This window comes from Pseudorasbora parva, chromosome 2 (assembly GCF_024679245.1).
Source record: "Pseudorasbora parva isolate DD20220531a chromosome 2, ASM2467924v1, whole genome shotgun sequence".
Taxonomy (NCBI): domain Eukaryota; kingdom Metazoa; phylum Chordata; class Actinopteri; order Cypriniformes; family Gobionidae; genus Pseudorasbora; species Pseudorasbora parva.
The window spans coordinates 12,592,771-12,620,582 of NC_090173.1; the positions used below are offsets into that span (position 1 = coordinate 12,592,771).

At 39.7% G+C, this 27,812-nt stretch overlaps 1 protein-coding gene across 1 annotated transcript in view; it reads right to left on the reverse strand.

Annotated features, from left to right (window-relative positions):
• Positions 1–24,537, reverse strand: part of LOC137048646 (uncharacterized) — a 59,687-nt gene extending 35,150 nt beyond the window's left edge. Inside the window, exons 1-8 of the mRNA XM_067426827.1 lie at positions 24,222–24,537; positions 22,078–22,419; positions 21,749–21,835; positions 21,563–21,658; positions 21,189–21,263; positions 13,876–13,989; positions 10,690–10,824; positions 10,425–10,505 (exon numbers count right to left, since the gene is read on the reverse strand). Of these exons, the coding sequence (XP_067282928.1) occupies positions 10,425–10,505; positions 10,690–10,824; positions 13,876–13,989; positions 21,189–21,263; positions 21,563–21,658; positions 21,749–21,785 (538 nt within the window). The 5' untranslated portion in view covers positions 21,786–21,835; positions 22,078–22,419; positions 24,222–24,537. The remainder of the gene's footprint in view (positions 1–10,424; positions 10,506–10,689; positions 10,825–13,875; positions 13,990–21,188; positions 21,264–21,562; positions 21,659–21,748; positions 21,836–22,077; positions 22,420–24,221) is intronic.
• Positions 24,538–27,812: the final 3,275 nt, after the last annotated feature.

Sequence of the window (27,812 nt, forward strand, 5' to 3'; positions counted from 1 at the left end):
AGGGCTGCAAGCCTCTGTCCTTCTTAGCCACAAATAAAAAGCTGGAAGCAGCAGGGGAAGTTGACATATGGATGCAATTCTGGTCTAAAGCCTCCTGGATGTACTCCACCATGGCCTTCTCCTCCAGGGGATAGTTGTAGATTTTCCTACGGGGCACTGACTCACCTGGCAGCAGATCAATAGCACAGTCCCATAGCTGGTGTGGAAGCAGGTTGGAGGTGCATGTGGGGTAGAAGACCACTGAATGGGGCGTAACAGACTGGGATGTCCACCGAGCCATCATGGGAATAGCAAGTTTGATGTCTATGTGATGGATAAATGATTCTTGTCATTTTAATGCAAGGTAAATTAGTGTAAAATGTACTGTGATCACAATAGGAAAGTTGGATCCTTAAAAGTGTTTAATCAGACATTACACTAAAGATATGCATGAACAGGAGAAGTGGGCAGGACACCCGCCTGCAACAGTATCTCATTGGCCGGAGACTCCCCCAAGTAGGGACCTTGAAGCCCGTTTAAAACTCCCGGGCAACAAGATATCTTTGCTTTTTGTTTTGCTTCATGCTTTACTGACAGCCATGGTTTTGCGGTGACTTCTGCTTTGATTGTGCGGGCCTTTCCTGCCTGCACGCAGTGTCCTCAGAGCTACCCAGAGCTCTTCATCATCACCACACTCCAAAACTCTGTTTGAAACTCTTATGCGCAGTGGCACCACAGAGAAACCCGTCGCGTAGCAACCAGCTAACGCCATCCAGGATTCGGCTTTTCACCCCGCAAAACCAACTATTTGTCCCTCTGACCACAACAACTGACCACCAACTGAGCAACGCCGTGCTAAGAGGAACCCATGCTCATAGGAGCATTCAAAGCAAGTACATGCCTCTTCATTCTGGCTGAACTGGTACAAATCTTATCTAAGCAAGCAAACTAAGGTTGACCTGCTAATATATTGATTCTCAGGTTGTGGTTAGAAAATCATTGGGACTTCACTCCTTTCCATTAACAGACATCCCTTTCCCAGTAACTGTATGAATATATGTTTTTGTTAGTTTCTGTGTGTTTAGAATAGTCCAATAAACTTTTGTTTACCTTTTTCATCTAGTGTCTTTGGCTATGTGTTTATAAGTTACTGCCTCAAACTGATCGATTGTGTTACCTAAGCTCACAAACAGTGAACATAAAATGTATATTATTGCCGTTGTAACGGGTAATATCCCGATTCATGATTGAAAATGTACTCTAATTTCAACGTATCGCTGGACAAATAGTACGGTTCATTTCACTGTAATTCAATACCCCTTTGAGTTATTTGATCCGAATCAATTCCTTCCAAAGCGGATGGAGAGTTGGAGGAAACGTTCAAGCCCAATGGTATCCTCATATGCAACGAGATGCAACTGCACCCGAGGATCCAACACTTGACGGTATATGGTCAGTAGAGATCGTTCGTTCCACCCACTAGAAGTGGCCAGTGTGCAAAACTGGAGAGCATACTCATTAACAGTCTTCATACCTTGTTTTAAATTATAAAGTTGCTCACCAACTGCTGAATCCCACAAGGGTTTACCGAAAACCTCCTGAAAGTGGGTAGTGAAGCTAGAGAGATAGGGTTAGGGGATTATTCTGAGAACATAATGGTTCTGCCAACCAGAGGGCTTTGTCAGACAGTTGGGAGATGATAAATGGCACTTTGGATTGCTCAGTGGGGTATAGTTGCGGTTACATCTCCAGGACCAGCGAGCATTGGAGAAGAAATCAGTTGCAATCCTCCGCCGCAGCAGAGAAGGGCGCCGGTTGGGCCATGGGACTGCTGTTCACCGGAGGCGAAGGAGAAGTGGTGTCCGTGTCGGAAGTGCTCACTGGTGATGGTGCGGGAGGAATGGTGGTGAGAGTTCAACGGAGAGCATTGACCAATTCCTGAAATGGATCTGGGGCATTCATGCTGGCACTCGGTTGTATCGGTCCAGTCTTCTGTTACAGAACAGAGACACGGGAAACAGGAGATGATAAATATGATCCGGTGAGCAGTGAAGGAGATGAATGGTAGGTTAATGCAGATAACTGGAGGATAAAACTTAATGTCTTTACGCAGGAGAAGGGAACACTGGAGCCAGGGAGACGATGGAGACAGGAGACAGGAGACAAAGATGAGGAGACACTGGAGAATGAGGAAGCATGTAAGTAGCACCGGAGAGTCCTTGAGATGAGCATACAGGTAAATGTATTACTAACAAGACCGGACAGTGACTGTGAGTGTGTGTGGGGCTTATGCTGCCTTCACATGCTATCGGAATTATTGTAAATACGAGTTTCCAAGGTAAAAAATGCACATGAACGCCCTCTGATGTCGTGTTTACCACTGGGAAGAAATAATTTTGATACCCAAGTTTCCGAGATGGGCATGGCTGTCGGCGATTCAAACTCCTGCTGTGTGAACAGCGTTCTGACTGAAAATTACATCGGCGATGACCGACAGCCAATGAAAGAGTGAGATACAGGGCAGCAGGACGTTCAGGGAGGAGTTATAGAGAAGAATATCAGTATTTTAATAGATATATTTACAATTCTATCAAACAGAAACAAAGGCCAAACATTTGCACATCCAGCCACAGCAGCAGCACATTACAAAATTGTTTATTTACCTCAAACTGTCTTTGCAGAACACAATCCTGGCTCCCTCTGTCTCTCCAACAATTTCTTCCGCCATAATCTTTTTTTCTTTTTCTCCACAAATCAGCGCACATACAGTTTGAAGCAAACGTTGTGCAGTTTATCATTTTAATTAACAATTCAGTCTCGCGCGAGAACTCCGGTCTGACGCACGTGTAGTTGGGAAAAGTAGTTTGCGCACTGGAGAGAGAGAGAGAGTTGTCGGTGATTCTTCCTCTTGTTCAGTCATGCAGTGTGAACTCCTCTGTCGTCAAACCATCGTGCAGTGTGAACACAGCAGTGACTGAATGATACCCCAGATAGTCATGCAGTGTGACTAGAGCAGTGACCCGACGAGTTTGAGAATCGTGCAGTCTGAACTAGGCTTTAGCAGCCTTACCTTGTCTACATTATGCCTTTATTGTGAATGTGATTATAAACAATATACTTTCGTGTTGTGCTGCTATGTTTGCCAGTGATTCTATGATTTTCTGGGACCGGGAAATGACTGAAATGGTTATAGTGTTAAAATAACATTTTCCCAAGACGCACAAAAGTATGAACCTGGCGTCCTCCATTCTTTCCGACAACAAAGCACCTGAACACAACAAGCTCGTAATCATGAATTCTGAATTGGAAAGTAGGAAACTTCTGATAGCACGTGAAGGCAGCATTAAGTGCATGCAGTGATGAGGTGATGATAAGCTGCAGGTATGAGTGATCAGTACTCGGGAGATGCTGTGCGTGGTGCTTGGGAATGGGGGGATCCTGATGTGCTTGTGACTGATATATTTTGTACATTTAATGAAATCTTACCTTGCTTCGCGTTCACAATTAGTAAAAATTTATAATTTTAAATCTAGTTCTTTATGTCTTTCAACTGGTGGTCCAAAAGGGTCCATATTGGTCCTAGTTCTCTTTAGCATGTACAGCTCTGGGAAAAAAAAATTAAGAAACCACTTAACATTGAAAAATCAATGTTAAGTGGTCTCTTAATTTTTTTCCAGAGCTGCATTTTAATGATTTACCCATAGTGTGTCAACAATGTAATATCCTAATGTACGCTGACGCGATAGTCATTTTCACACATTAAAAACGCAGAAGTGTTTGCAAAAAAGTTGACCGATGTTATGGCAAAAGTTACATCCTGGCTGAATCAGAGTTCCCTAAAATTGTCAAAAACAGTTTGTATCGTCTTCTCTAAAGGACATGGTGCTGATGTAAAGCGGGCTATTTTTATTTCAGGAGGGAGATTATAAATTGTTTCAGAATATAAATACCTAGGGGTACATCTGGACTCTTGTTTGGGTTTTAAAGCTCAAATAAAAATTTGTTCTAGATTTATTAGAAATTCTTTATCAAATTAGGCTGCAAAAGTATATTTTCACTCTATGATTGTTTCTCATATTACATATTGTTTGACAAGCTGGTCTACATTCCATTGTTTTAAAACCAATAGAATCCCTATACAAACAAGCACTTAAAAATTCAGATAAAAAAACACTTTTGTTTATTTTGTCATAAAGATCAACTGTCTTAGCTGGGAAAACCTGATTAAGTTTAAAAATGTTTGTTCAATTTACAAGATTATGTATGGTTTAGCTCCTCCCCCTCTGGCTGATTTCATTCATTTTAAATCTATTGAAAACAGAGTAACTACAAGTGCAACTCGAGCAGCTTGCATAATTCCATGCAGGAAAACTTCCTTTGGTCAGGCTATTTTTTCATTCAGAGCATCACATCAGTGTAATTATGTACCACAAACAATTAGAGAATGCACTTTGTTTAATTAATTTAAGTATAATTTTAAGAAATTGCTTCTTCATAATCAACAATATGAACATTAATATTGTAAAAAAGGCTCTGACATTTCTGGGTGCCTGCCGCTTTAAGACTCTGGTTTGGAGGTTACGGAAGAGAAGAAATGTGTGGTTGGGATATAATGGGTACGGGGATGAGTTTGAGTTCAGCAACGTGGTTTGGACTGCGTATCTGTGTAGTGCAGCTTCTTCAGTCCCGTCTGAGTAATCCAGCTTCCAATGTTCATGTGTTGAGTTAATGATGGAAAGTAAGTGACTGTTGCTATGTATTATAATGTGCCAGCATGCTGAGAGAGATTTATAGTGATAGAATGATGTTTATGCTGTAAAACACTGTAGGAAAAAAATAAGCTAGCTAGTGTGAGCCTTGTGATGTATAATTTACGTAGTTCCGTTTATAATGTTGAGTTAAAAGAATTAATATTGCGCTCACGAGACCATGTGCGTACGCTGTTTGAGTGGTAGTCTTGTCTGGCCAGAAGATTGCTCCTTCTATAAACCCTTTAATACAGTTTAATGTAACCTAGTCAGTGAGTTAGGTGGAAATTATATTTCTCCAAGTAGTAATATTCATGTTTATGTAATTGTAGATTATGTTCAAAGGGGCATAGCAGTGCAGTTTAATGAACCTGGTTTGTATCATGTGTGGTTATATTCTTCACGTTGCATAGAAATTTAAGTAATGTAAATGTTTAAATGACAGTACCTAATGGTTATTTATTTGTTTTATTATCAGACTATAATGACAATACTGGATATTTGAATGTTCTGATGTGCACGGCTGAAGTCCAATACAATCTGCAGAAGAAATTATATCTCCTTGTCTTTATTCCTGTATTCTGGCCGATACACCATCCTGTTTATTGGCTGAAAACTTTGATGAACTAGCCTTACTAGATTACCTCCTTAACTTTGGTCCTTCGAGCCGGATCAGCAGTATTCAGGATGGAGGCAGATGAAGAGATGTATCCGGAAGTGAGACCTAAACGTCAAATACGTCGACCTGTCAGACTTCAGGACTTCGAAGTAGACTATATGGGACATAGTCAACGAGTTACAATGGGATCTATCATCCCCTGCCTTGGATAGGAGGGTGTCCCTCTGTCGGGAGGGTCCAGACCAGACAACCACTTTCCAGACAGCCCACCCTCACTCTGGGGGTTTTATCAGTTAGCCCCAGACCATGGCCAGAGGAGAGATTTGGATGGGTTTATTCAACCTGCGCGAACACGTGTATCCCATCAGAGCCCATATTTGGATACTCGTTTCTCTGAGCAAATTAGAGCTATTCGGGAGGAGAATATTATGCTGCTCCAAACACAACAGGCCTTCCAGACTGGCATAAAGGAACTAAACGAAGCACAGTCTGAGATGAAAGAACTGCTGGAGGTAGCCCGCTCGCTGAGGGAATCCCTGTCCCAGGTTAATAGTCCAGCCTCAAACTACAGCAACCCCACATCTCCACAGGCCGGTGCTGTAGCCTCAAGGAGTTTCAATGATGCAGCACACTCAAAGGAAATGGAGGAGGAGGACTGGCCTAATCCTCCACATTGGCCTGATCCGGATGAGAACCTAACGAGAGGCATGCTCAATCTTAGAGTACAAGGGCTAGACAATAGCCAGCTTGACTTTCCCTCTGGAGGTAGAGTATGAATGCCTTGTAAGCCTCCATTTCATCTTCAGTATCCCAATCCTGCTTCTGATTGAGGGATATCATCATACTTCTCTAAACGGCCCTCTCAGCTGCTCAGACACCCTGCGCTAGCTCATGCACCTGTAATGAAATCAGCACCTGCCCATGCCTACCATCCCTTAGCAGCCGACGGAGCGGTGGTACATGGTATGCCGCCATCTAACCAATTTATGCAGCCGCTGGGGAATGAACAAGTCTATCGAGGGCCCCAGCCCACAATCCCAAGGCTCATTCACTCCCATCCACGGCTACAGAACTCTTCAAGTATCAGATCCTTGTGGATCATTTAAAGCTGGAGGAAGCCAAGCTGATAGCTGATGCTTAATTAAACTCACCCACCCCTTATAGTGACACTCATAGTGGGCAGCCTCATCAACTTGCCTTAAAGAAGATAGCATGCATCCTAGAGACTCCCGAGGTGAGGCATGGTGATACCATGGCATTCCAGAAGTTCTCTCTCCAGATACAATCTTTACTGGGTTTATTGCAGACTCTAGATCCTAAAGGAGAAATCAAACTCAACTACGGCTCACATATTGCTAGTCTGCTGAGTAAGCTCCCTCCGGAACAGTGAGCTGATTTCCGTCGACATCAGTTCAAGCAGTTAGGGGCGACCCACACGTTACATGATTTGTCAGAATGGCTCTGCTATGAATCATGGTGTCAGGGCTTTGACAGTCAGGCTACTGGATGCAGCAGGAAAGAAAGGCAGAACGTGAAGGCTGATCGTCATGTTAGACAAATGGTGACCGTCCTACATGGGGTTGGTGAGTTGGCAGAGACAGCTCTGTTGTATCATAAAGAGGGTTCAGATAACCGAGGAGCAAAGAGTAAAGCCTACTTTGCCTACTGTGAGAGTACTGAACATTATCTTAGTCATAGCAGAGCTGTCACCAAACTCTCCAGAGACCAGCTTAGAGAATGGATCCGGGTTAACAAACGGTGCTGGCGTTGTGCACAAACTCATCAAGCTGCTCAGCGCACATTGAAGAAACCTTGCAACATCTGTCAGGGAAAACACCTTCTGGCTCTTCACAAGATAAATACAAGAGCAGAGAGGGGCAATAAAGAGGTAGCTGCTAAAGAAGAGCGCTGATTTACTAGCTCTGCGGCTGACTCACTCTATCTGGACAAACCTGGAGCCGGGAATCGAGTCATGTTAAAGGTTGTCCCTGTGCTTGTACATTATGAGGACCAGACACTTGACACCTTTGCGATCCTCGATGATGGGTCAGAGAGGACCATGTTGTTTGCCAGCAGCAGCTAAGTTTCTTGGTATAAAGGGCAAACCCGAATCGCTTCCTTTGCGTACAGTCCGACAGGGCATCCAGATCCTCCATGGCCAAACAGTGTCTTTCCATGTCTCACCAGCGGTGAACCCTCACATCAGCTATAAAATCATTGGGGCCTTCACAGCTGGCTGCCTCAGCCTAGCGCAGCATACTTACCCTACTGACTGCCTGAAGAGAAAATACAAATACCTAAGTGGTATTCCCCTACCTGCCTTAATAGATGCTCAGCCAACACTGCTTGTAGGCTCCGATAACCCTCAGCTGATAACACCTGTCGAGCCAGTCAGACTTGGTCCACCAGGTGGCCCAGCCGCAGACTGCACCCGGCTTGGGTGGACACTTCAGGGCCCCACCCTATTCATGGGGTAGCCTATCCAACCTGCACAGTGCCTGTATACTTCATATACGCCATCAATGGATGAGATTTACAGGCATGTTGAGAGGCTCTGGTAAGTGAGCACCGTACCTTACCAACCAGAAAGAGAGGTGACTCGGTTAAAGCAGGATCAGCAGGCTGTAGCATTGCTTGAATCCAAGACTGTCCGTACTAATGTAGATGGAATTCTTAGGTACGCCACACCATTGCTGTGTCATGCAAGCATGCCACCATTGCGCTCGCCAAAGGAGGGCGTTATGCCCATGTTATGTAGTACTGAGAAGCGACTCTTGAAGGATCCCAAGCTGGCGGATGCGTACAGGAAGGAAATACATAAACTCATTGAAACAGGTGCTGTGAGTGAAATTACTGAGGATACCTCTCCCAAAGAAGGATGGTACATCTCACATCATCTCGTCAGCCACAATAGGAAAACCCGCCTGGTCTTTATCTGCTCTCACCAGTACCTCGGGCAGACTCTGACATAAAGGGGATGTTCTATCAAGTCCGCCTCATCCCTGAAGATTGTCGTCTTCTAAGGTTCCTGTGGCGGGACCTGAAGGTGTCAGGTTTGAGTGGCAAGTTTTGCCTTTCGGCGCAACTTGTAGCCCGTGCTCTGCGACATACGCCCTACAGCGCCATGTTGTTGACCACTGCCAGCCTGACGATGACCTGAGATTCTTGATTGAGAACTGCTTTTACGTGGATAACTCCCTGCAGAGTACGGGTACGTCGGGTGAGGCAAAATGGCTAGATGATCGACTCAGGGATCTTCTGAAATCTGCAGGTTTTGAGTCAATGGGCTTGCAATGATCCAAGCATCTTGTGCCACTTACCTCAAGAGGCCAGATTTGAAAGCCTAGAACTGTGGCTGGCACAGGATAAGTCCAACCCTCTTGAGTCAACACTTGGTCTCAGCTGGAATTGGACAACGGACTCCTTGGGCTACAAACATAGGCCTGTGTCCCACGAGGAACCGACCTTGAGGAACATCTACAGAGTTGTAGCTACACAATATGATCCCCTGGGTTACTTGTATCTTTCTCCACCCGAGCTAAGCTCATCATCAGGCAGCTGTGGGATAAGAAGCGAGTATGGGATGACTCGAACTTACCTGCCGACTTTCTGCAAGTCTGGTTCAGCTGGGAGGCTGAAATTGGGTCCTTACCACTGCTTACATTTCCACATGCAAATGTTCCAGCGGGTGTCAACCTTGCGGGTGCCACTAGGGAGGTGCACATCTTTGCAGATGCCTCGGAGCAAGCATATGGAGCCGTAGCTTACATTACTGAAGACAAGGAAGGACAGGTCCACCTGTCTTTCATCCTTGCTCGTTCACGAGTAGCTCCAAGATGTCTGCATTGTATCCCACGCCTGGAGCTTTGTAGAGCTCTGGTTGCAGCGCAGTTGGCTCGTGTTCTCGAGAAGGAACTCACTTTGACAGTGGCTCGAACTGTGATGTGGTTAGACTCCTCTAGAGTACTGACCTGGCTACACTCTCAGCCTTGTCGATACAAGGTCTTCGTGGGCGCCAGAATAGCTGAGATACAGTAGTTAACAGAGAAGTGCACTTGGCGCTACGTGGACTCTGCAAATAATCCTGCTGACGATCTGACGAGAGGGAAGACCCTGGAGACCTTAATAGATCCCAACCAATGGTCTCAAGGACCTCCCTTCCTTCTCCAGAACCCAGCCACCTGGCCAAAAAACCTAGTACCGAGCCATTTGACAACAAAGCGGAACTCCGGAAGACCACCTTCTGTGGAGTAACAATTACCTCACCAATGTCAAGCAGCAGGGATGACAAGCTGTACCAAACCTGGCAGGAGCTCATAGATGCCACTGCTCAAGAAATCCCAGGACAAGCCCCTTCTGGTTCAACACCGAGTGCTGAAGAGTATCAACAGGCGGAGATGATAGTTCTCTTTAGTGAGCCCAACACCAATCATTCTCAGAGGACTACAGACTTCTTCAAGCTGGGAAGCCTGTCTCAGCTGGGAGTCGGTTACTCACCCTAGCAACCACCCTAAGTGAAACACAAGGATCAAGACGACCAGGAAGACAAAATCTGGATCCAGACACGAGACGCAACCATGCCCATGCCTAAGCCCACACGCACACAGGGAGTGAGAATGAGTCAGTGAATGAATGAACCGTAACAGCTACAAGCATCCACTCAGAGTATCTTAGCAACTGCATAACAATACACTAGCAACCACTCAGAGTACCTTAGCCACTGCATAGCAACATGCTTGCAACTACTCAGTGTACCTTAGCCACTGCATAGCAACCACTCAGAGTACCTCTGTCATTATCAACCACTCGACTGCAGATCACACACAGATTCATGTATCATAATTTCAGATTGTAACTCATGTTGTAAATGCATCCCATGAAAAATAAATAATATTGTCATAGAAATACATATATATATGTGTAAAATAAGCAATGAAGTAATATTATTCAGTAACTGATTACAGGAATCAAATATGAAACATGTCAGTTTGTTGTTCAGATCCACTGTAACGTGTTTCTCTCATCACTGATAATCAGAAATAACTGAGATATTAATACAGAATTCATCAAATACTCACAGCCGAACCTCTCTTTGCATCTATGAAACCATGTCTCATTATTCATCATCATAAACACTGGTAAAATGATAATGATGAATCCTAAGCACAGAAGAGAAATTCAATTAATATTTAATATTATCATCAGATTCACAGCAGATTACAATAAATCATAATGAACATCAGACAAGTGAATATTAAACATGAGTGTTTTAAACATGATCAAATGTGTTGATCTGGACTCAGATCAATACGAATATGAATATGAATATGAATATGAAATCACCTGCTCCACCAGATCCAAACGTGTAGAACATGATGATGAATTGTAAAGTTGGCAGAATATCAATACTAATATCAGCCACAAGGCCAAATATTTGAATTATCCATCCACTTTTCTGTCCAATCTGAGTGACTAAAACTATGAGAAACATGTTCAGTTATTAAGATCTCATTTGATTCAGTTTTGAATTATTATAATGGCAGTTTATCATGACACAATTTATAACAAAACACAATAAAATAAACAACAAAAGCAGAAGAACTGAACAAATCTGAGAGAGATTTTATATAAACATTTATTATCAATAACAGTAATGAAGGCATTTAATAAATCTTCATGTTTCTAATTAAAACTATATGATATTTAATGAAAATATCAATATCAATATTTCCAGTAATCCTCTGAACTAAAGCTTAAATCTGAATGTGAGAAAGACATGGTTGAAGAGGCTATGTGCGGAACAATATTTCAGATGATATTAGAGCAACGTTGGTGGATCATGTGATAAATCATGGCCTGACTATGAGGGAAGCTGGGCAGAGAGTCCTCCCAAATCTAAGCCGGTTCACAGTTGCATCTATCATAAGGACATTCAGACTGGAAAGCAGGTATGTCTTCAACTCTCCACTCCAGAGTGTATCTACAGTATTTACAGTACTGTACCGTATCACATTACTGTGTTTCAAGTTGGCTAATGCTCCTTTTTTAACAAAAAAATGTTAGTTTTGTGGAACATACAGTACAGAACATAGCACTGTGCCATTGAGATTTTACAGTACTGTGTACAGTATAAAGTACAGTAAAGAACCAAAACCAATAACAATTTGTGGTTGTATTTTTCTATAGAATGACTAGAAGACCTACTGGGGGTGGTTGGCAACATCTAGCAAACAATGCAATCTGTCTCCACCAGCTACAGTAACAAATACTTGCAGATAGTCAAGTATTCATCAACATTAATCAAGTAGGCATTACCATGATTAGGCATTTTTGAAGGAGCACTTTAGAGTGCTTCGCACGAAGTCATCGCGTTTATTTTCTGTTGTCCAATCATGAATGAATGAGAGGCGGGCTTTCTGTTGTGTTGACTGTTACCTTAATTTGACTGACAGGACATCTGATTTGGGGGTTGCCTAGAAACTTTTTTTTTTTTTTTAAACGCAGTGCACTGCTTTTTTCTAAATTAAAAAACATCAACCAAAAAAGGCAGCGCAGTTTTTTGAACATGAAAAACGCGTTCTATGTGATTGGGGCCTTAAATTGATGTGGCTGGTTTCAACATCAGTAAAAGTAGATGACGGGATTGTAATATAATTGGCCAAAGGGCAATTTTTGCACGTCCCGGGGCAGTGTGGGGGAAACATCACAATGTGTGCCGCCATAAGCCTTCGATGGCTACACCATCATGCCAAACTAGGTCTCTACAATACGCAACACATACTCCCGTTTCTGGATACACTTCATGATGCAGTTATACAGGACAGATCAGAGCAGCTCAGGTTTGTTGTTGTCTGGGATAATGTTAGTTACGTTAACACTTTACAATACGGGTGCAATAATATGCATGAATTCATGCTTAACTAATGCACAAGGCATTATTTTCCCCGTTGCTTAGCAGGAGAAAATATCGCTTGTGACTTTGTTGAGTCCTGCGGCCAGACTCAAATAGACGGCAGGATCTGTAATCCCACCCATGTGCAATTGGCCTGTGTTTCTGTATTTACAGTAATGTATTTAGATTTATTTTTGTACTTGCGTTACTGCATTTACTGTACTGTGAAGTATAGACCCTTTTACAGCCCACGTGATCAAAGAGTTGCGCGCACAACAGAAGTGGTGTTGTTCCCTAGTGTTCTAATGTGTTAGCAACTCCGAAAGTTTATCAAAACGGTTTCCCAGCATCAAAATGTCTGGCTGTTGCGTTTTCGGTTGCACTAATCGCTATTCCACCAATGGGCTTAAGTTTTATAGGATTCCCACAGGATCCCGGCCGTTTCAGAAGAACTTGCGGTACCTGTGGCAGGTATTAAATGCATTGATTGAGCGAGGACATAAAAATGCTTGCATACAAAAATTTCATTTGTAAAACATTTACTGCACTTGAAACTTAATGCTTTAAAATAACCCTCCCAACATTGGCTGCCACTGTTGTGTATAATGTACCCCCCACCCCCAGATTATCATATCAATAATCACAGTACTTATCAATTTCATTTGTAATGATTTTATTAATAGTTTAATTGCAAAATAACCATCTGAGAAATGTATACAAGCAACATAGTTGCTATTAAAGTACTATAGCATTACAAAATTAAACTTTAAACAGAAGTGTGTCGAAACATACGAATCAATAACAACATAAAATGTAAGGAAAAGGATAATGTCTGTGTGAAGAATAAGAATATATGTAGAAAATTGTATTGGACATTCTGTACATGCCCACAGACAACGTATTCATAAGCATCCAGTGATTTATATGCTTGTCTCGGGTGTACACGCTCGGTTTCTCAACTAAAAACGTATATATCCGACCACTAAGTTATATATGGCCATCTGCTAACGTCTTCTATCCACTCCACTATTGTACACGGATCTGGTAGCCGAATACCATTTGATAAAGTCAACTTTTCAAAATAACTTTCTCGGTTTGTCTTTCTTGATAACTTTCTTGATTCTCACCACAGTATGTTGCCAAAATGCGCGCACATACGTTGCTACGTCATCATTGTATACAAACAGTAAAAGGGTCTATAGTACTGTGATGTACAGTATTGAGTTTATGCCATTTGTAACCTTTCAGTACTTTCATTTGTGGTTGTTGTGAAAACCTTTGTTGAAAAAAAAAGAACAAAAACGAAGTGTTGCATTGCTTCAAAAAATGCTAACTGAATAAAAACAGCGAAAATTAAAGACTGCAGTGTTTTATATAAACTACATTAGTGTGCTTTAGTTTGCTGCTAATCTGAAAGTGTATTCATATGATGCAAGTGTGTATCATTTTGTCATCAGAGTGACATTTTGATTGTTAGGTTTTGATAGCAGAGTTTAAATTCGACATATATGTGAATAGTTTATTTCCCCAGTGTTCTGTCTTGTGTGCTTGTGTGTAACATTTTGACAGAATGAGCCAAATTTTTGCACAAAGTTTTCAAGCAATAGGCAAAAACTATAAATCACAGAAATACTTACTGTAAATAATTTTGCAGAGGCAGCCCAGAAACACAATTGAAAACAGGACTATAATCACGACTCTGTCAAACTCAGCGTAATTCAGAAGTTTCTGCCAAGCAATTGAAAAAAGAGCTGGAGGAAAGAAAGAGAACAAAAAAATATAATCAAATAAAAACTCAATCAAACTATAAACACAGAAGAAGAAAGACACACACTCCTGTCGTTTAACGGATGGATTCATGTCAATCCTCTTGTTTTTCTTGATTTACACTGACAGTGTCTGATATAATCTGATTCTGACTCCATGACCTTTGTGCTTCTGAAGTGTCAAGTGTGTGTCATGACTTTAAAACATGATGAGGTTTTGTGGAACACAACAGAAAATATTCAAAAAAAACATAGAGTAAATATTATAGTGTGTGTATGAGTGTGTGTGTGTGTGTGTGTGTGTGTGTGTGTAAGGATGCCAGGTGGATGCTGCATATTGGTGGTGGTTGAGGCGATTCCCCCTCCTATATGTAAAGTGCTTTAAGTGCCTAGAAAAGCAAAACAAACTCGAACTGGAAGGAGGCAATAATTTCAGTCATTCATAAAGAGGGGAAGGACCCTAGGGATTGGGCCTCATACATGCCAGTTGCCCTCCCTAATACAGATTGCAAATTGTTAACGTCTATAGGTGTATAGAGAGAATTGTTGGGCATCTGATAAATCCAGATCAGACTGGATTTGTGATCGGGCGGCACGTGCAAGATAATATTCGAAGGCTACTCAATAGCTCCTTTCAACAACTTCCTTGCATGGTACTATTGTTAGATGCAGAGAAAGCATTTGACCGCGTATCTTGGCCTTTTTTATTTAAGGTGTTAGAGAAATGTGGACTTGGCCCCCAATTTGTTAAGTGGATCCAAATGTTATACTCAGACCCAAAGACCATGGTCAGAGTAACTGGCTGTCTGTCACAGACATTTCAATTAAGTAGGGGGACAAGACACCTCTAGACCTCTATCCCGCTATTGTTCGCTATGAATATAGAGCCCCTAGTTCAGACTATTAGAGATAACTCACAAATTAAAAGAATAGATAATTATGTACACAAATTGTCCCTTTATACAGATGATGTCCTTGTATATGTTTCAGGTCCTCTAAGTTCAGTTCCAATATTAATGGAGGAAATTAAACAATATGGAAATCAATCAGGGTATAAAATCAAAGTTAATACAATTGAAGCCCTAGCTTTAAATGCCCTCATTTCCCCTCACATAAAGGCTGTCTTTCATTTTAGATCGCCAAGAGAAGGCATAACGTAATTGGGAGCAAAAATCTGATACATTATACGAGGCTCTAAACCATGGCTATTCAAATCTTACCCTGGAGGGCCAATGCGGTGCAGAGTTTCGCTCCAACCCTGATCAAACTCACACACATGTGATTTTCTAATGATCCTGAAGACACTGATTAGCATGTTCAGGTGTGTCTGATCAGGGTTGGAGCTAAACTCTGCACCGCATTGGCCCTCCAGGGTAAGATTTGAATAGCCCTGCTAAACTATATTAAGCTCATTAAAAGATTACAAATGATCTTTTCAGATGGTCTATGTTGCCACTCTCTATGGGCGGAAGAATAGAGTCAATTAGAATGAATATCCTTCCCAGATTGATGTTTCTATTCCAGATACTACCCATCACACCTCCAAGGTCCATGTTTACTCAATTGGATAGACTAACTTCCCGATTTATCTGGCAGGGAAGATGCCCTTGAGTTAGATACATAGTCCTACAGTTACAAAAATCTCAAGGAGGCTGGGCCTTACCAAATTTCAAACACTATTAGTTAGCATGTCAATTAATAGCGATGACAGTGTGGATATAAGATAGGTCTGATAGAGGATGGCTTGAAAAAGAGAAGAATAATTGTGCATGTGTGCCATTGTCAGCTATTCCTTTTTGTGAAGAGAAGAGTTGTAATAGCCATTTAGGGAGGTGGACAATGATTACTCTAAGTCTGTAGAGAAGTTCAGCCGAGTTTTGGTCTTTTAACTGCCGACTCTGCCCTGTCAGTTATCTCATGTTTAAAGAAATGTATACCCCTACAGTTAGATTCAGGTTTTCAGAGGTAGAAACTATACAATTTACATTTATTCATCAATTGCAAGTTGGTACTACATTGAAAACCTTTGAACAGCTGGAATTAGAGTTTGGTTTACCAAGCGCTGATTTTTTCCGATATCTTCAAATAAGAAATTTTCTTCTCAAACATCCAAATTCAAAATAAATTCTAAACCAGTTATCACCAGTAGAACAGTACTTTAAAATAATTCAGTTTAATGAGAAGGCACGTAAACCGGTCTCTACTTTATATCAGGCCTTATTTGAAATTAAAAAAATATATAATATTGAACACACAAGGCACAAATGGGAAAATAAGTGTAACAAAGAAATAAATGAAGAGACCTGGAGAAATATTTTTATTGACTTGCATAAAGTAACGAATTCACTTAATTGGAGAGAATTCAGCTGGAAATGCTCAATCCGATCTGCAAAAAAAAGCTATCACAAAAACTTGGCTCCTAAGAGAGCCTCCAAACTGTAATAAATGGTTATCTTTAATTAAAAAAATATATGTTATGGAAAAAATAACATATATTCTTAGATTGCAACAGGCATTATTTAAAAAAGATAGTTAGAAGGAATGGCTTTGGACTGGGACTGATGGCTTTCCAGACATGGGAAATCTAGTAATATATACAGCAAAAGAAACAACTATAATTAAAATGAATAAATAAAAGGTCCCACTCTCCTTGGTTGGATTCAAGTATTAACTTATTTATAGTGGGTTTTTTTGTTTTGTTTGTATTTCCTGTGAAGATTATTGTTGTATAATGTTTGTTAAATATGTTTTTAGTATATAGTTGTGATTAGGTGGACCTGCAAAAAATGTAAGAACAGACATGTATGATATATGTTATACACAGGATGTATGTATCTTTGTTCTTAAAAAGAAAAAATGGAAAATTAAAATTAAGTAAAAAAATAAAATAAAAAAACTCCACACACGTGAATTTGGACACAAATTGGGGCCCTCTGTCAAAGACCACATCCATTGGGAGGCCATGTAAGCAAAAGACGTGATCTACGACAGCCACTGCTGTCTCCTTGGTAGAAGGTAATTTGGGAGGGGGAATAAAATTAGTTGCCTTTGAGAACCTGTCCACGACGGACAAAACAACCCTCTTGCCCTGGGAGAGCAGTAATAAAATGTAGCACTATGTGGGACCAGGGTCTCGAAGGAACACACAGCGGTTGGAGTAACCCATCTGGAGGACGATTGGAGGTACCAGTGGCACAGATATGCCCACCAGAATCGTTGCTTGACCAAAAAACTAGTACGGTTAACTTCTGGATTGATATGCCACGTTAGAACAATGACCCCATCGAATAACGTCGGACCGTAATCCTTCCGGCACAAACAACCAACTCAGTGGACCACCGCCAGAGGCATTACTCCTTCTAAGGACAATTTGACCTTCGATTCAATCTCCCATGTGAGTGTGGAGACGATGTTCTCTGCTAAAATGCACTCGGGAGTGAACAGGCATTCAGAACGGTCAAAAACACAAGACAACGCATCTGGTTTGATGTTCTTGGAACCTGGACAGTAAGAAAGCAAAAAATCGAAGCGACCGAAAAACAGAGCCCACCAAGCCTGCCTGGAGACTAGAATCCGTCTTTTGGCGGATCTAATATATTCCAGGTTCTTATGATTGGTTCAGAAAATGAAAAGTACCCATGACCCCTCTTACCAATGATGCAACTCTTTCAATGCAAGCTTGACCATCAACAACTCTCTGTTACCAATGTTATAGTTACATTCGGCAGGCGATAGACGATGTGAAAGAAACACGCAAGGATGCATCGTCATCCGAGGAAGAGCGCTGGGATAGAACCTCTCCTACCCCAACCTCTGACACATTGACCTCCACCACGAACTGACGTGATGTATCAGAGATATTTAAAATGGGAGCTGAAACAAAGTGACTCTTGAGGTTGGAAAATATGTAGGGTTTACACCAGACCTCGGTTACACCAGACCACCTGAACGTAGTCCTCGGGAGGTCAAGGCTGTCAGAGGAGCGGCTAGTTGGCTGAAATTGTGAATAAAACGGCAGTAGAAATTGGCAAACCCCAGAAACCCCTGTAGGGCCTTACAGGAATCTGGACTTGGCAAATCTGCCACAGCCTTAACCTTCTCGGGATCCATGCGCATTCCCTCGGACGAGACAATGTAACCTACGAAAGGAACAGACTGTGCATGAAAAGCGCATTTCTCCGCTTTGACAAAAAGCCCATTCACTAGCAACCTCTGGAGCACTCGCCTGATGTGCTGAATGTGTTCCTGGAGAGAAGACGAAAATATCAGTATGTCATCCAGCCTAACATAAATGAACTGATCTACCATGTTTCTCAGCATGTCATTGACTAGTGGTTGGAAAACCACAGGGGAGTTGGACAGCCCGAAGGGCATGACCAAGTATTCAAAATAGCCCCTAGGGGTATTGAACACAATCTTCCACTCATCGCCCTCTCTTATGCAAATTTATCTCTCTTATTGAGACCTCGAATTTCACACGTCACTGCTTCTACTCACAACAAAGGTCATAAATTTGACATACATCTTGTCTTATCATATGTTATTTCTGTATTTAATTTGGGGGTTTCAAATGTTGGCATCTACAACCATTACTAGTGGTATTTGATGATGTTTGCTAGGTCCATCAATTCCGCAACTGCAAACCGTTTTACAGAATTATATTCGTCATATTTTTTAAAGACAGTGTCTCAGATGGGTATGACATAGCTGGCTGACATTGTCTCCAAAATGAATGGAGGTAGATGTACACTGGATATTCTCACTACTCGTCTCCTCAAAGTTGTTTTTCCTTCTGTGAGTTTTAGCCTAACAGCTAAAAACTCCCCACATTTTTTAAACATGCTTAAAGGGATCCCATGGTGTTGAGACTTGTATGGCTTAATATAACATAAATGATGTCTCTTACTGAAATATGTAGTAGAAAACCCATGAAAGATCTACATTATTTAAAAAATTGATTTTATATTTGGACCATGGGCGGCGCCATTTTGTTTGCGTTCTAGGTTGATGACGTAGAGTGGTTGCACTCGTCAATCAGCTGGCATTACCCGTAGCTATTTTTACCACAACGCAACTCTAAAATTGTTTCAGAGTTAAACAAAACCAATGAATTGCTTTGTAATTGTACTTAAAACACACTCAAACATACATGTGCACACAAACTCACCTACACAAGTCACAAACATCGGCGGGCGGGCACACACACCTGACAGACTGCGCTGTCTCAATCGAGATGTTGGGCTGCTCAGTCTCCACGACAGGGGCTGAATCTGAAATCGACCCCTATACCCTGAGATAGGGCATTATTTGAAGGGACGGCCATTTGTAGAGTTGTCCGACACCATAGTGGACATGTTCGAGTGCAGTCATTCAGTCTCACGTTCCACCGCAATAACGAGTGTACAGCCGATTTACAAACAGCTGTCCGACTTCACGCACCCAAACATACATGTGCACACAAACTCTCTCTCTCACACAGACTCACACACACCCCAACAGATCGGCGCGAACACACACACACACACACACACACACACACCCCAACAGATCGGCGCGAACACACACACACACACACCCCAACAGATCGGCGCGAACACACACACACCCCAACAGATCGGCGCGAATTACACACACACACACACGCACTGCGTGCGCGCATACATAACCCTCAATCCCTGTGTTGATATCATAGATAGACTGTTGATATGCAGTAGATTAACTGTAATGCCTAATGTATCCAGCAGAGGGAAATATCTATGTAGGACGATGGGATATAGGGTAACGTGAGGAAGAGAGGCAGGATGTTTTGGTGATGATGGATTGGTTTGTGCATTAAAGTTTGAGCACAAGCTCAGTGAATTAACCTCAATCTTTAAACTTTCACTTTTAAGACACAATAACATTCGCTACTGTTGTTCACTAATACAACTTAAAGAAGTGAATGAAGACGACTGCGTGAAGTCGGACAGCTGTTTGTAAATCGGCTGTACACTCGTTATTGCGGTGTAACGTGAGACTGAATGACTGCACTCAAACTTGTCCACTATGGTGTCGGACAACTCTACAAATGGCCGTCCCTTCAAATAATGCCCTATTTCAGGGTATAGGGGTCGATTTCAGATTCAGCCCCTGTCGTGGAGACTGAGCAGCCCAACATCTCGATTGAGACAGCGCAGTCTGTCAGGTGTGTGTGCCCGCCCGCCGATGTTTGTGACTTGTGTAGGTGAGTTTGTGTGCACATGTATGTTTGAGTGTGTTTTAAGTACAATTACAAAGCAATTCATTGGTTTTGTTTAACTCTGAAACAATTTTCGAGTTGCGTTGTGGTAAAAATAGCTACGGGTAACGCCAGCTGATTGAGGAGTTCAACCAATCTACGTCATCAACCTAGAACGCAAACAAAATGGCGCCGCCCATGGTCCAAATATAAAATCGATTTTTTAAATAACGTAGATCTTTCATGGGTTTTCTACTACATATTTCAGTAAGAGACATCATTTATGTTATATTAAGCCATACAAGTCTCAACACCAGGGGATCCCTTTAAAAATTTTCGTTAGGTTGTGAGGTGCTCCTAACGTGCTCGGCTCGTTTCACATTGCCTCTCACATGCTGCGAGCCACGGCCATACGAGCATCCACGAATTCCACTCAATTTCTCCCGAGAGAAAAAAAAATTGGCTGCAAGTTCGTACAACAACAAAATTTGTGTAGAACCCAAGTAACAAGTGGCAGCTGGAGCTGGTTATCAGCTGAGTGGTAATCTGTGGCAGTCAGTGAATCCATGAATAGTGACAGTTTGTTTGTGTGTATAAACCGGATGTGTGCGTTCATTATACTCAATGCTGCTCAAAAACGGTTTTACGATGAGCAGTAATGTGTGTCATTTTAAACTTTGTGAATGTAACATGATATTTAGTGTGACATTTAATGCAGGTTGATAATCAGCTGTAGATCAGGACGTGTTAAATAAGATTATGGAATAAAATCTGTCTGTCATTCACTAGATACTAGATGCATAAATCATGGTTATGATTTATCTCATGTTTTTAGCTGCACAATATTCTGATCAATTACATTCATATTCTGAAAATCATATGTTTCTCAATGTTATGTGCTCATCTGTTAATGTATTTTAAATGTTTTCATAATAATAAAGGTTAACAGACAACTGTATTTGTTTACCTGAATAAACAACGATTGAGAAAACAACATATTCTGCAATATAACTGTATTTCAGAATCCATGTTTTAATCTTGCCTGTAAAACAGAAAAGAGAATAATTACAATCACGTTATCATACACAACTACACAATGAAACACATGCCACTTAAACATGAATGAATAAAGGATTAAGCAATAATTATGGCTTTATTAGTTAGTCCAAATATACTGATGTAATGAGGTCACAGGTGTCATTCACAACGGTTCAACCAATCAGAGTCAAGGACTGGAACTGAAAATGTATTTTGGTAAATCCCACAAGATTATATGAAGTCTAAATATCTGGGTATTAATTCATCTCCTGATCTCTAATAAACTGATCAAATGAATCTTACCTGTGAACTTCATATTCATATACGGAGCCGCCCAGAGTATCAGGAGAGGTCTCAGAAAAAAAAGAGCAGAGCAACAGACCGACTCATTCACAGATCCTGAAACACAAACAGATAATCATAACTGCTGTATTAATAAACACATACATATGATATTATGATGCATACACTCAGTACTGAGACACTCACCTTCAGAAACACCCCAGAGGACAAAAGCAAGAAACATCAGAATATTTGGACAGATGACTAGAGACTTCTGAAGACTAAAGACTGTGTCTAGAGGGAAAAAACAAAATTACTCCAACTCAAATGGGTAAATGTATTCTGAATTAAATATTTGATCATTATTAAAAATACTACTATAAGTAATCTGATTTTATTTAAATGGACGTCTCTGTACTTTCTGACAATGACATTTATAACTTATGAATCAAACTCAAAACTGTATTGAAATAATGTAATATTATAAATAACTGAACAATTGATTAAGGATTAGAGCAGGTCTTCTACTGACTTACCTAATAGTCTCAGCACCAAAGTTATCTCGGCTGAAGACACACTACTATTGCTGTAAACTGTACATGTGTATTTTCCCTCATCTTCAGCTCTCAGATTGTCCAGACGGAGGGAGAAGTTTCCATGTTGAATCTGATCAGTAAAGAAATGAGCTCTAGCACGATAATCCTGATGCTGGACCTCTGGTCGACTCTCACCATCTTGATACAGATGAACCAGATGAGTCTCAGGGCCTGTTCTTCTCCATTCCACCTTCAGACCCTCCACTGGTACAAGTTCATCAACATAACAGGACAAAACCACTGAAGATCCCAGAGGAGCAGAGGGACTGTGCACAACAAAGCCTAAAAACAATCAAAGAGAGAAAATAAATAAAGCTTGTGTAGTTTCAAGATGAACAGGTGTGTAATGACATTATATATCTTTTTTTATTTGTTTGTTTGTTATTATTATTGTTATTATTATTATTATTATTATTATTATTATTATTATTATTATTATTATTAATCAGCCCATCTGAGAAAATCATGTTAACACTGTTACAGTGAGCACTTTTGAAGATGAAATACTCAATGGATTTGTCAGGTTAGTGACACAGACAGGGCTTCGATTAAGCCAGGAGTAGGTCTTAGTTAAACTATATGTAGCTTTTATAAATGTTCTCAGATCATGAGTTCTGCTATTATCATACGCAGTCCTTAAAACATAACACAACATGCCACAGAAAAGTGTTGAAAGCATCGCATCACTCACAAATATTTATATTTATTAGAATATAATTGTTTTTGTAATTTCTGGATAATGATTTCATGTAATTCAAGTGCTTAACTCCATTAATGAGAATGGCATATTTAATCTAAATGTGTATATCAGATGTATCTACACTCTCATTGTGAACATGCACTCTATTTATGATTTAAAGTGGTTTTCCTTCATCTGCAGTCAGTTCCTCAGCTCACCATCGATGTCGCCAAACTGTCCAGACGCATGGGTCAGAGTTTATGTACAGGTGCACAAAGTTTCATGTCAAGTTTTTTTTGTGATAAATCCCAACTTGCATTGGAAGTGACAGGGTGAAGGAGGTCTGGGATGTGTGTGCAAGCATGTACTATTATACAGACATGAATGAGCTGCACTGTAAAAAAAATATTGTTGGTTTAACTTAAAAAAGTAAGTAACCTGGTTGCCTTAAAATTGTGAGTTTATTGAAATTAAAAATTTGAGTTGATACAATGAAGGAAATTTGTTTAATAAATAGAAACTCAAAATATTATTGTATCTGAACCACATAAAAAAATTGATAAATCATTAAAAAAATAGTTTCACTGTGTCATCAGAAATAAAACACACACAATTACCCAATATGCTTACAGAATCTTTTAATAATATTTTAATAAAGGTTGTCGAATCTCAAAAAATGTTCATTGTATTAACTCAAAATTTTAATTTCAATGAACTCAAAATTTCGAGGCAACCAGGCAACTTTTTTTCTAAATAATTTTTACAGTGTGGTGAATTAGACCAAGTGACAGAGCACTTCTGTCCTGCATTGTGTTGTGCACTGCAGTGGTGAATTATTCAAGACTAATTAGATGCAGACTCTGATAAATGATAAAGACTGTCAATACAATTAATCATTAATTAAACTACTGACACGTCATGGCAGTATTAACTATAATTGTCAGAGACGTCATGTAGGATAATCTACTGGTTAAATCCATGACTTATGAGCGGACTGAATTTAGACTTGCTTCGCAGAGGTCAAAATCACAAAGATTCCTTCCACAAATTTGGATTTCTTTTCTGACATTATCTGCTAATATATTTAATGCATATTTAATGCATTGTCTTCTGCTCTTTAATTTAGTAGGAAATTACTTTCTATAGACACGCACGTCTCCAAACCGAGCACCACAAACCCACAGTGTAGCTGATAAAGCTAAACACATGATAAGATGTAACTGGTGTACTTTAAAATTATTAATAGTATGTGCATAATTAATGCCAGCCCAGACAATTATATTTATCACTTAAATATTCAACATCAAACTAATATATTTTTTAAAATCTGGAAATACTATTTCATATTCTATGATTAATGAAAATCATATTGATCAGGGCTACAACAGAAGCAGAGTTTACTTACCCAGTTTCAACTCTGTGTTGGTTGAATACACACAACCCTGGGCAGTGTAAACTTTACATGTGTATTCTCCTTCATCTTCATCTTTTAGATTCTCCAGACGGAGGGAGAAGTTTCCATGTTGAATCTGATCAGTAAAGAAATGAGCTCTATCACGATAATCCTGATGCTGTTGAATCTCTCCATATTCATACAGAAGAACCAGAGTCTCTGAGTCTCCAGTTATTTTTCTCCATTCCACCTTCAGACATTTCTGTAACAAATCTTCAAACTCACAGGGCAAAACCACTGAACCTCCAAGAGGAAAGACCTCACCAGTCATAAGTAAACGTAAACCTATAAATAAATGTGGAAGAACTTTTAATAGAAAATAAAAATAACATAGCCACAAAACTCAAAACATAATCACACTTGAATAACAGCTACTCGATCATTCATTGGCTATTAATTAATTGCATTAATTAATTAGTATATTAATTAAATATACTATGTGTGCGCACACACACACACACACACACACATATATATATATATATATATATATATATATATATATATATATATATATATATATATATATATATATATATATTGAAGGGGTAGTGGGCCGACACCCTTGCCTCTTCATCATATGCATCTTATCCTTTTGAATTATTTTTTTAATAACCTCATGAATTAAATAATCAGTTACTATCCTTTCAAAATGAATAATTATTGACAATCAATTTTACTTGATCATTAATACATTTAACTATTATTTAATATGATTTCGACTCTATGTCTGCTGTATGGTGTCTAATTTGCTTTCCAGAGACGGTCTGACAATAGATAGCCTGACATAGATAGCCTGACCTCTATCTCTGGGTCCTGACCAACAGGGCCTTGGAGAGAAAGTAAGAACTTCCAAGAGGTGAATCCTGCCTGTTGTTATTAACCCCAGGACAGGAAGGGGTGGGAGGATTTGAGTCTCCTAATTGTGATTTCTTCCCATTTATATAGTGTGATTTTTCCCATTGATAGAACATTTTTTGTCTTTATATTTCTTTATAGAATGAGGTAGATGATATTAGTCATACTTTTCTTTCTGGAGATTCGTTTGTCATGTGGTGTTGATATCTTGTTCTATTGATAAGCTCACTGCTGCACTAACTTTAGAGGAGACATGTATCGCAAGCCATTTTAGCATTTAAACCTTTGTCTGACTATCTATAAATATATTTAAAGATAGTAACAATTGTATTTTGACTAGTGATAATTATAATTCGACTAGTCAAAATGAAAATTAGAGATATCTGCAATTATAATTGCACTAGTAAGAAATCTGATTCGAGATATCTCTAAACACATTTTGACTAGTCAAAACTCTTTTAAAGATATCTGTAATGACGTCAGAGATATCTTCAATAGACGCGTCACACATACGCAAAGGTAATTAGAGATATCTCTAATTCAATTTCGACTAGTCACAACTCTATTTTAAGATATCTGAATTGTACCCGCTCCTAGTCAAATCTGCGCTGTTGTGTAGGGTTGTGACGTGAGGACATTTTCCACCAATAATCGACGAGTGACAACATTTGGATGCATATGATTAAATGTCTCCTGCAGACCCAGTCAAAAACATTTAAGAATGATTTTTAAAAAATTACAGGTTAATAAATGTTTAAATAACATTATGTAGCTACTGATTACATTGATTAGTACATTGCGTTGTGTTTACTCGTGTCATAAAGGTAATAATCCACAAGGTGGGAGTGGTGTGTTGTATTATAGCAAAAGATCTGCGATGTGATATTCTGCTGTGTTGAGTGATGAGCACCAGTGTGTTTCGAAAAGTTATTTAAAAATTATAACATATGTAATGTTGCATTAAAAATAAGGCCAAATGCTTAGCTTTAAATGTGTTCGTTTGGGAATAAAAACTAACACAATTTAATCCACAGCATGCACATCTCAACATTATTTATTACTTTAATATATAGCCTAGGATAAATTCAGTAATATTCTCTCCGATGATTGAACATCCTGACTCCTGGTCTTCATTTCGCATATCTCGTCTATGGGTCAAAACTGTCAACACCTAACAATATATATTCCTAGTTTCTACATTTTAGAAACCATGGAAACACCAAAGACGCTTTCATATTGTATGTTTTATTAGACCGAGGAGCAACTGTTTGGATATATTAATTTATTCCTTATTGTTTGAATGGCTTGTTTTCTCATGAGTAATGTTTTTACAATGCCTCAGACTGACAACACAATTTTGTCAAATTGCTTACATAACCAGAAAGAGCTTTCTCCATCATAAAATATGTTTTACAATTAATCGCATGTCATTTACCAACAGTCATTTAATCATCCTGTTTTTATTTAAAAAAAAAATATTCTAATTAGTGATGGGCAATTTCGAAACACTGCTTAATTTTTTATTGTTAAGTTTCGAATCAGAGGTTCTGAGCCTTTATCAAACTGCCAAAGTCACAAGATTAGTTATTTTGAGAATTAATCACAGTGTACAAGATATTAATTACGTTGAGATATAATCACATAATACTTGTAGTTACCTTATGTACACAGTCAAAGTTTATAATATTGAAATGTTGTTGTCTTGTTTTTTTGTGTAAAATTTATTTTTCTACAAGAGCTCCTATACTTATAGGATTTTATATATTTTCTTCTCCAACAACAACTTATATTCATATAGAACGGTGCATTAAGCTAATGCACAAGTACAAACGGGTTTAAACAATAAATCAGCTCCATGGTGAATTTCAAGTCACCAAGGGCTTAGTGCGTTTCATTTAAACCTTATGCATGAGTGCCGCCAGTAGTGGCCAATCGTGCAACATAAGCTATGACACACATCCGAGTTCACGAGACGGAGGGAAGTTAGGGAGTGAAGGGCATAAAAAGTGGAAGGCAGTCCTAGAGTAATGTTATAACGTAAATGTAAACACACTCGACTGCAGAATGAGAATAATAAAAGCTCAGAGGCTGGTGTTTCGCGCAGGTCTCTCTCATTAGCATTCGCTCCCCAGGGCTCTCAGCACCAGCTTCATACCTCTGCAGATCAGGGGCGTCTCTAGCAATTTTGGGCCGTATGAAAGAATATAAGCCCAGCTAACAGGGAACGTTCTCAGAACGTTGGCTAACGTTCTCTGAAAGTTCTCTCAACGTTATCAAAAAACGTTCTCGCAGTAACATTATTAGAACGTTGTGCCAACGTTTTTTGCTATAGAGAAACGTTCTAAAAACGTTAGCTATAAAACGTTATTCTTACATTGTTAGTGGAACGTTTTAAAAACGTTACTACATTAACAAAAGTATTAGTCATTACAAATTAGTCATACAGCTTTTTTCTCAAACTTCAGATACATATTTTGTATATCCAGAGACAACTTAATGACACTTAAATGCTATTTTCGTGTATATATTAATTTTTTTACAATCAGAAGAAAAATCTAGTAAACTAATTATGTACTAAATATAAATGTAATATAAATATAAAAGTCAATTATAAAAGTGGTTTTAGCTTTTTTTAAGAAAGAATAAGATGTCAATAAACAAAAGCAAGTACAGTAAAGCAGAAAA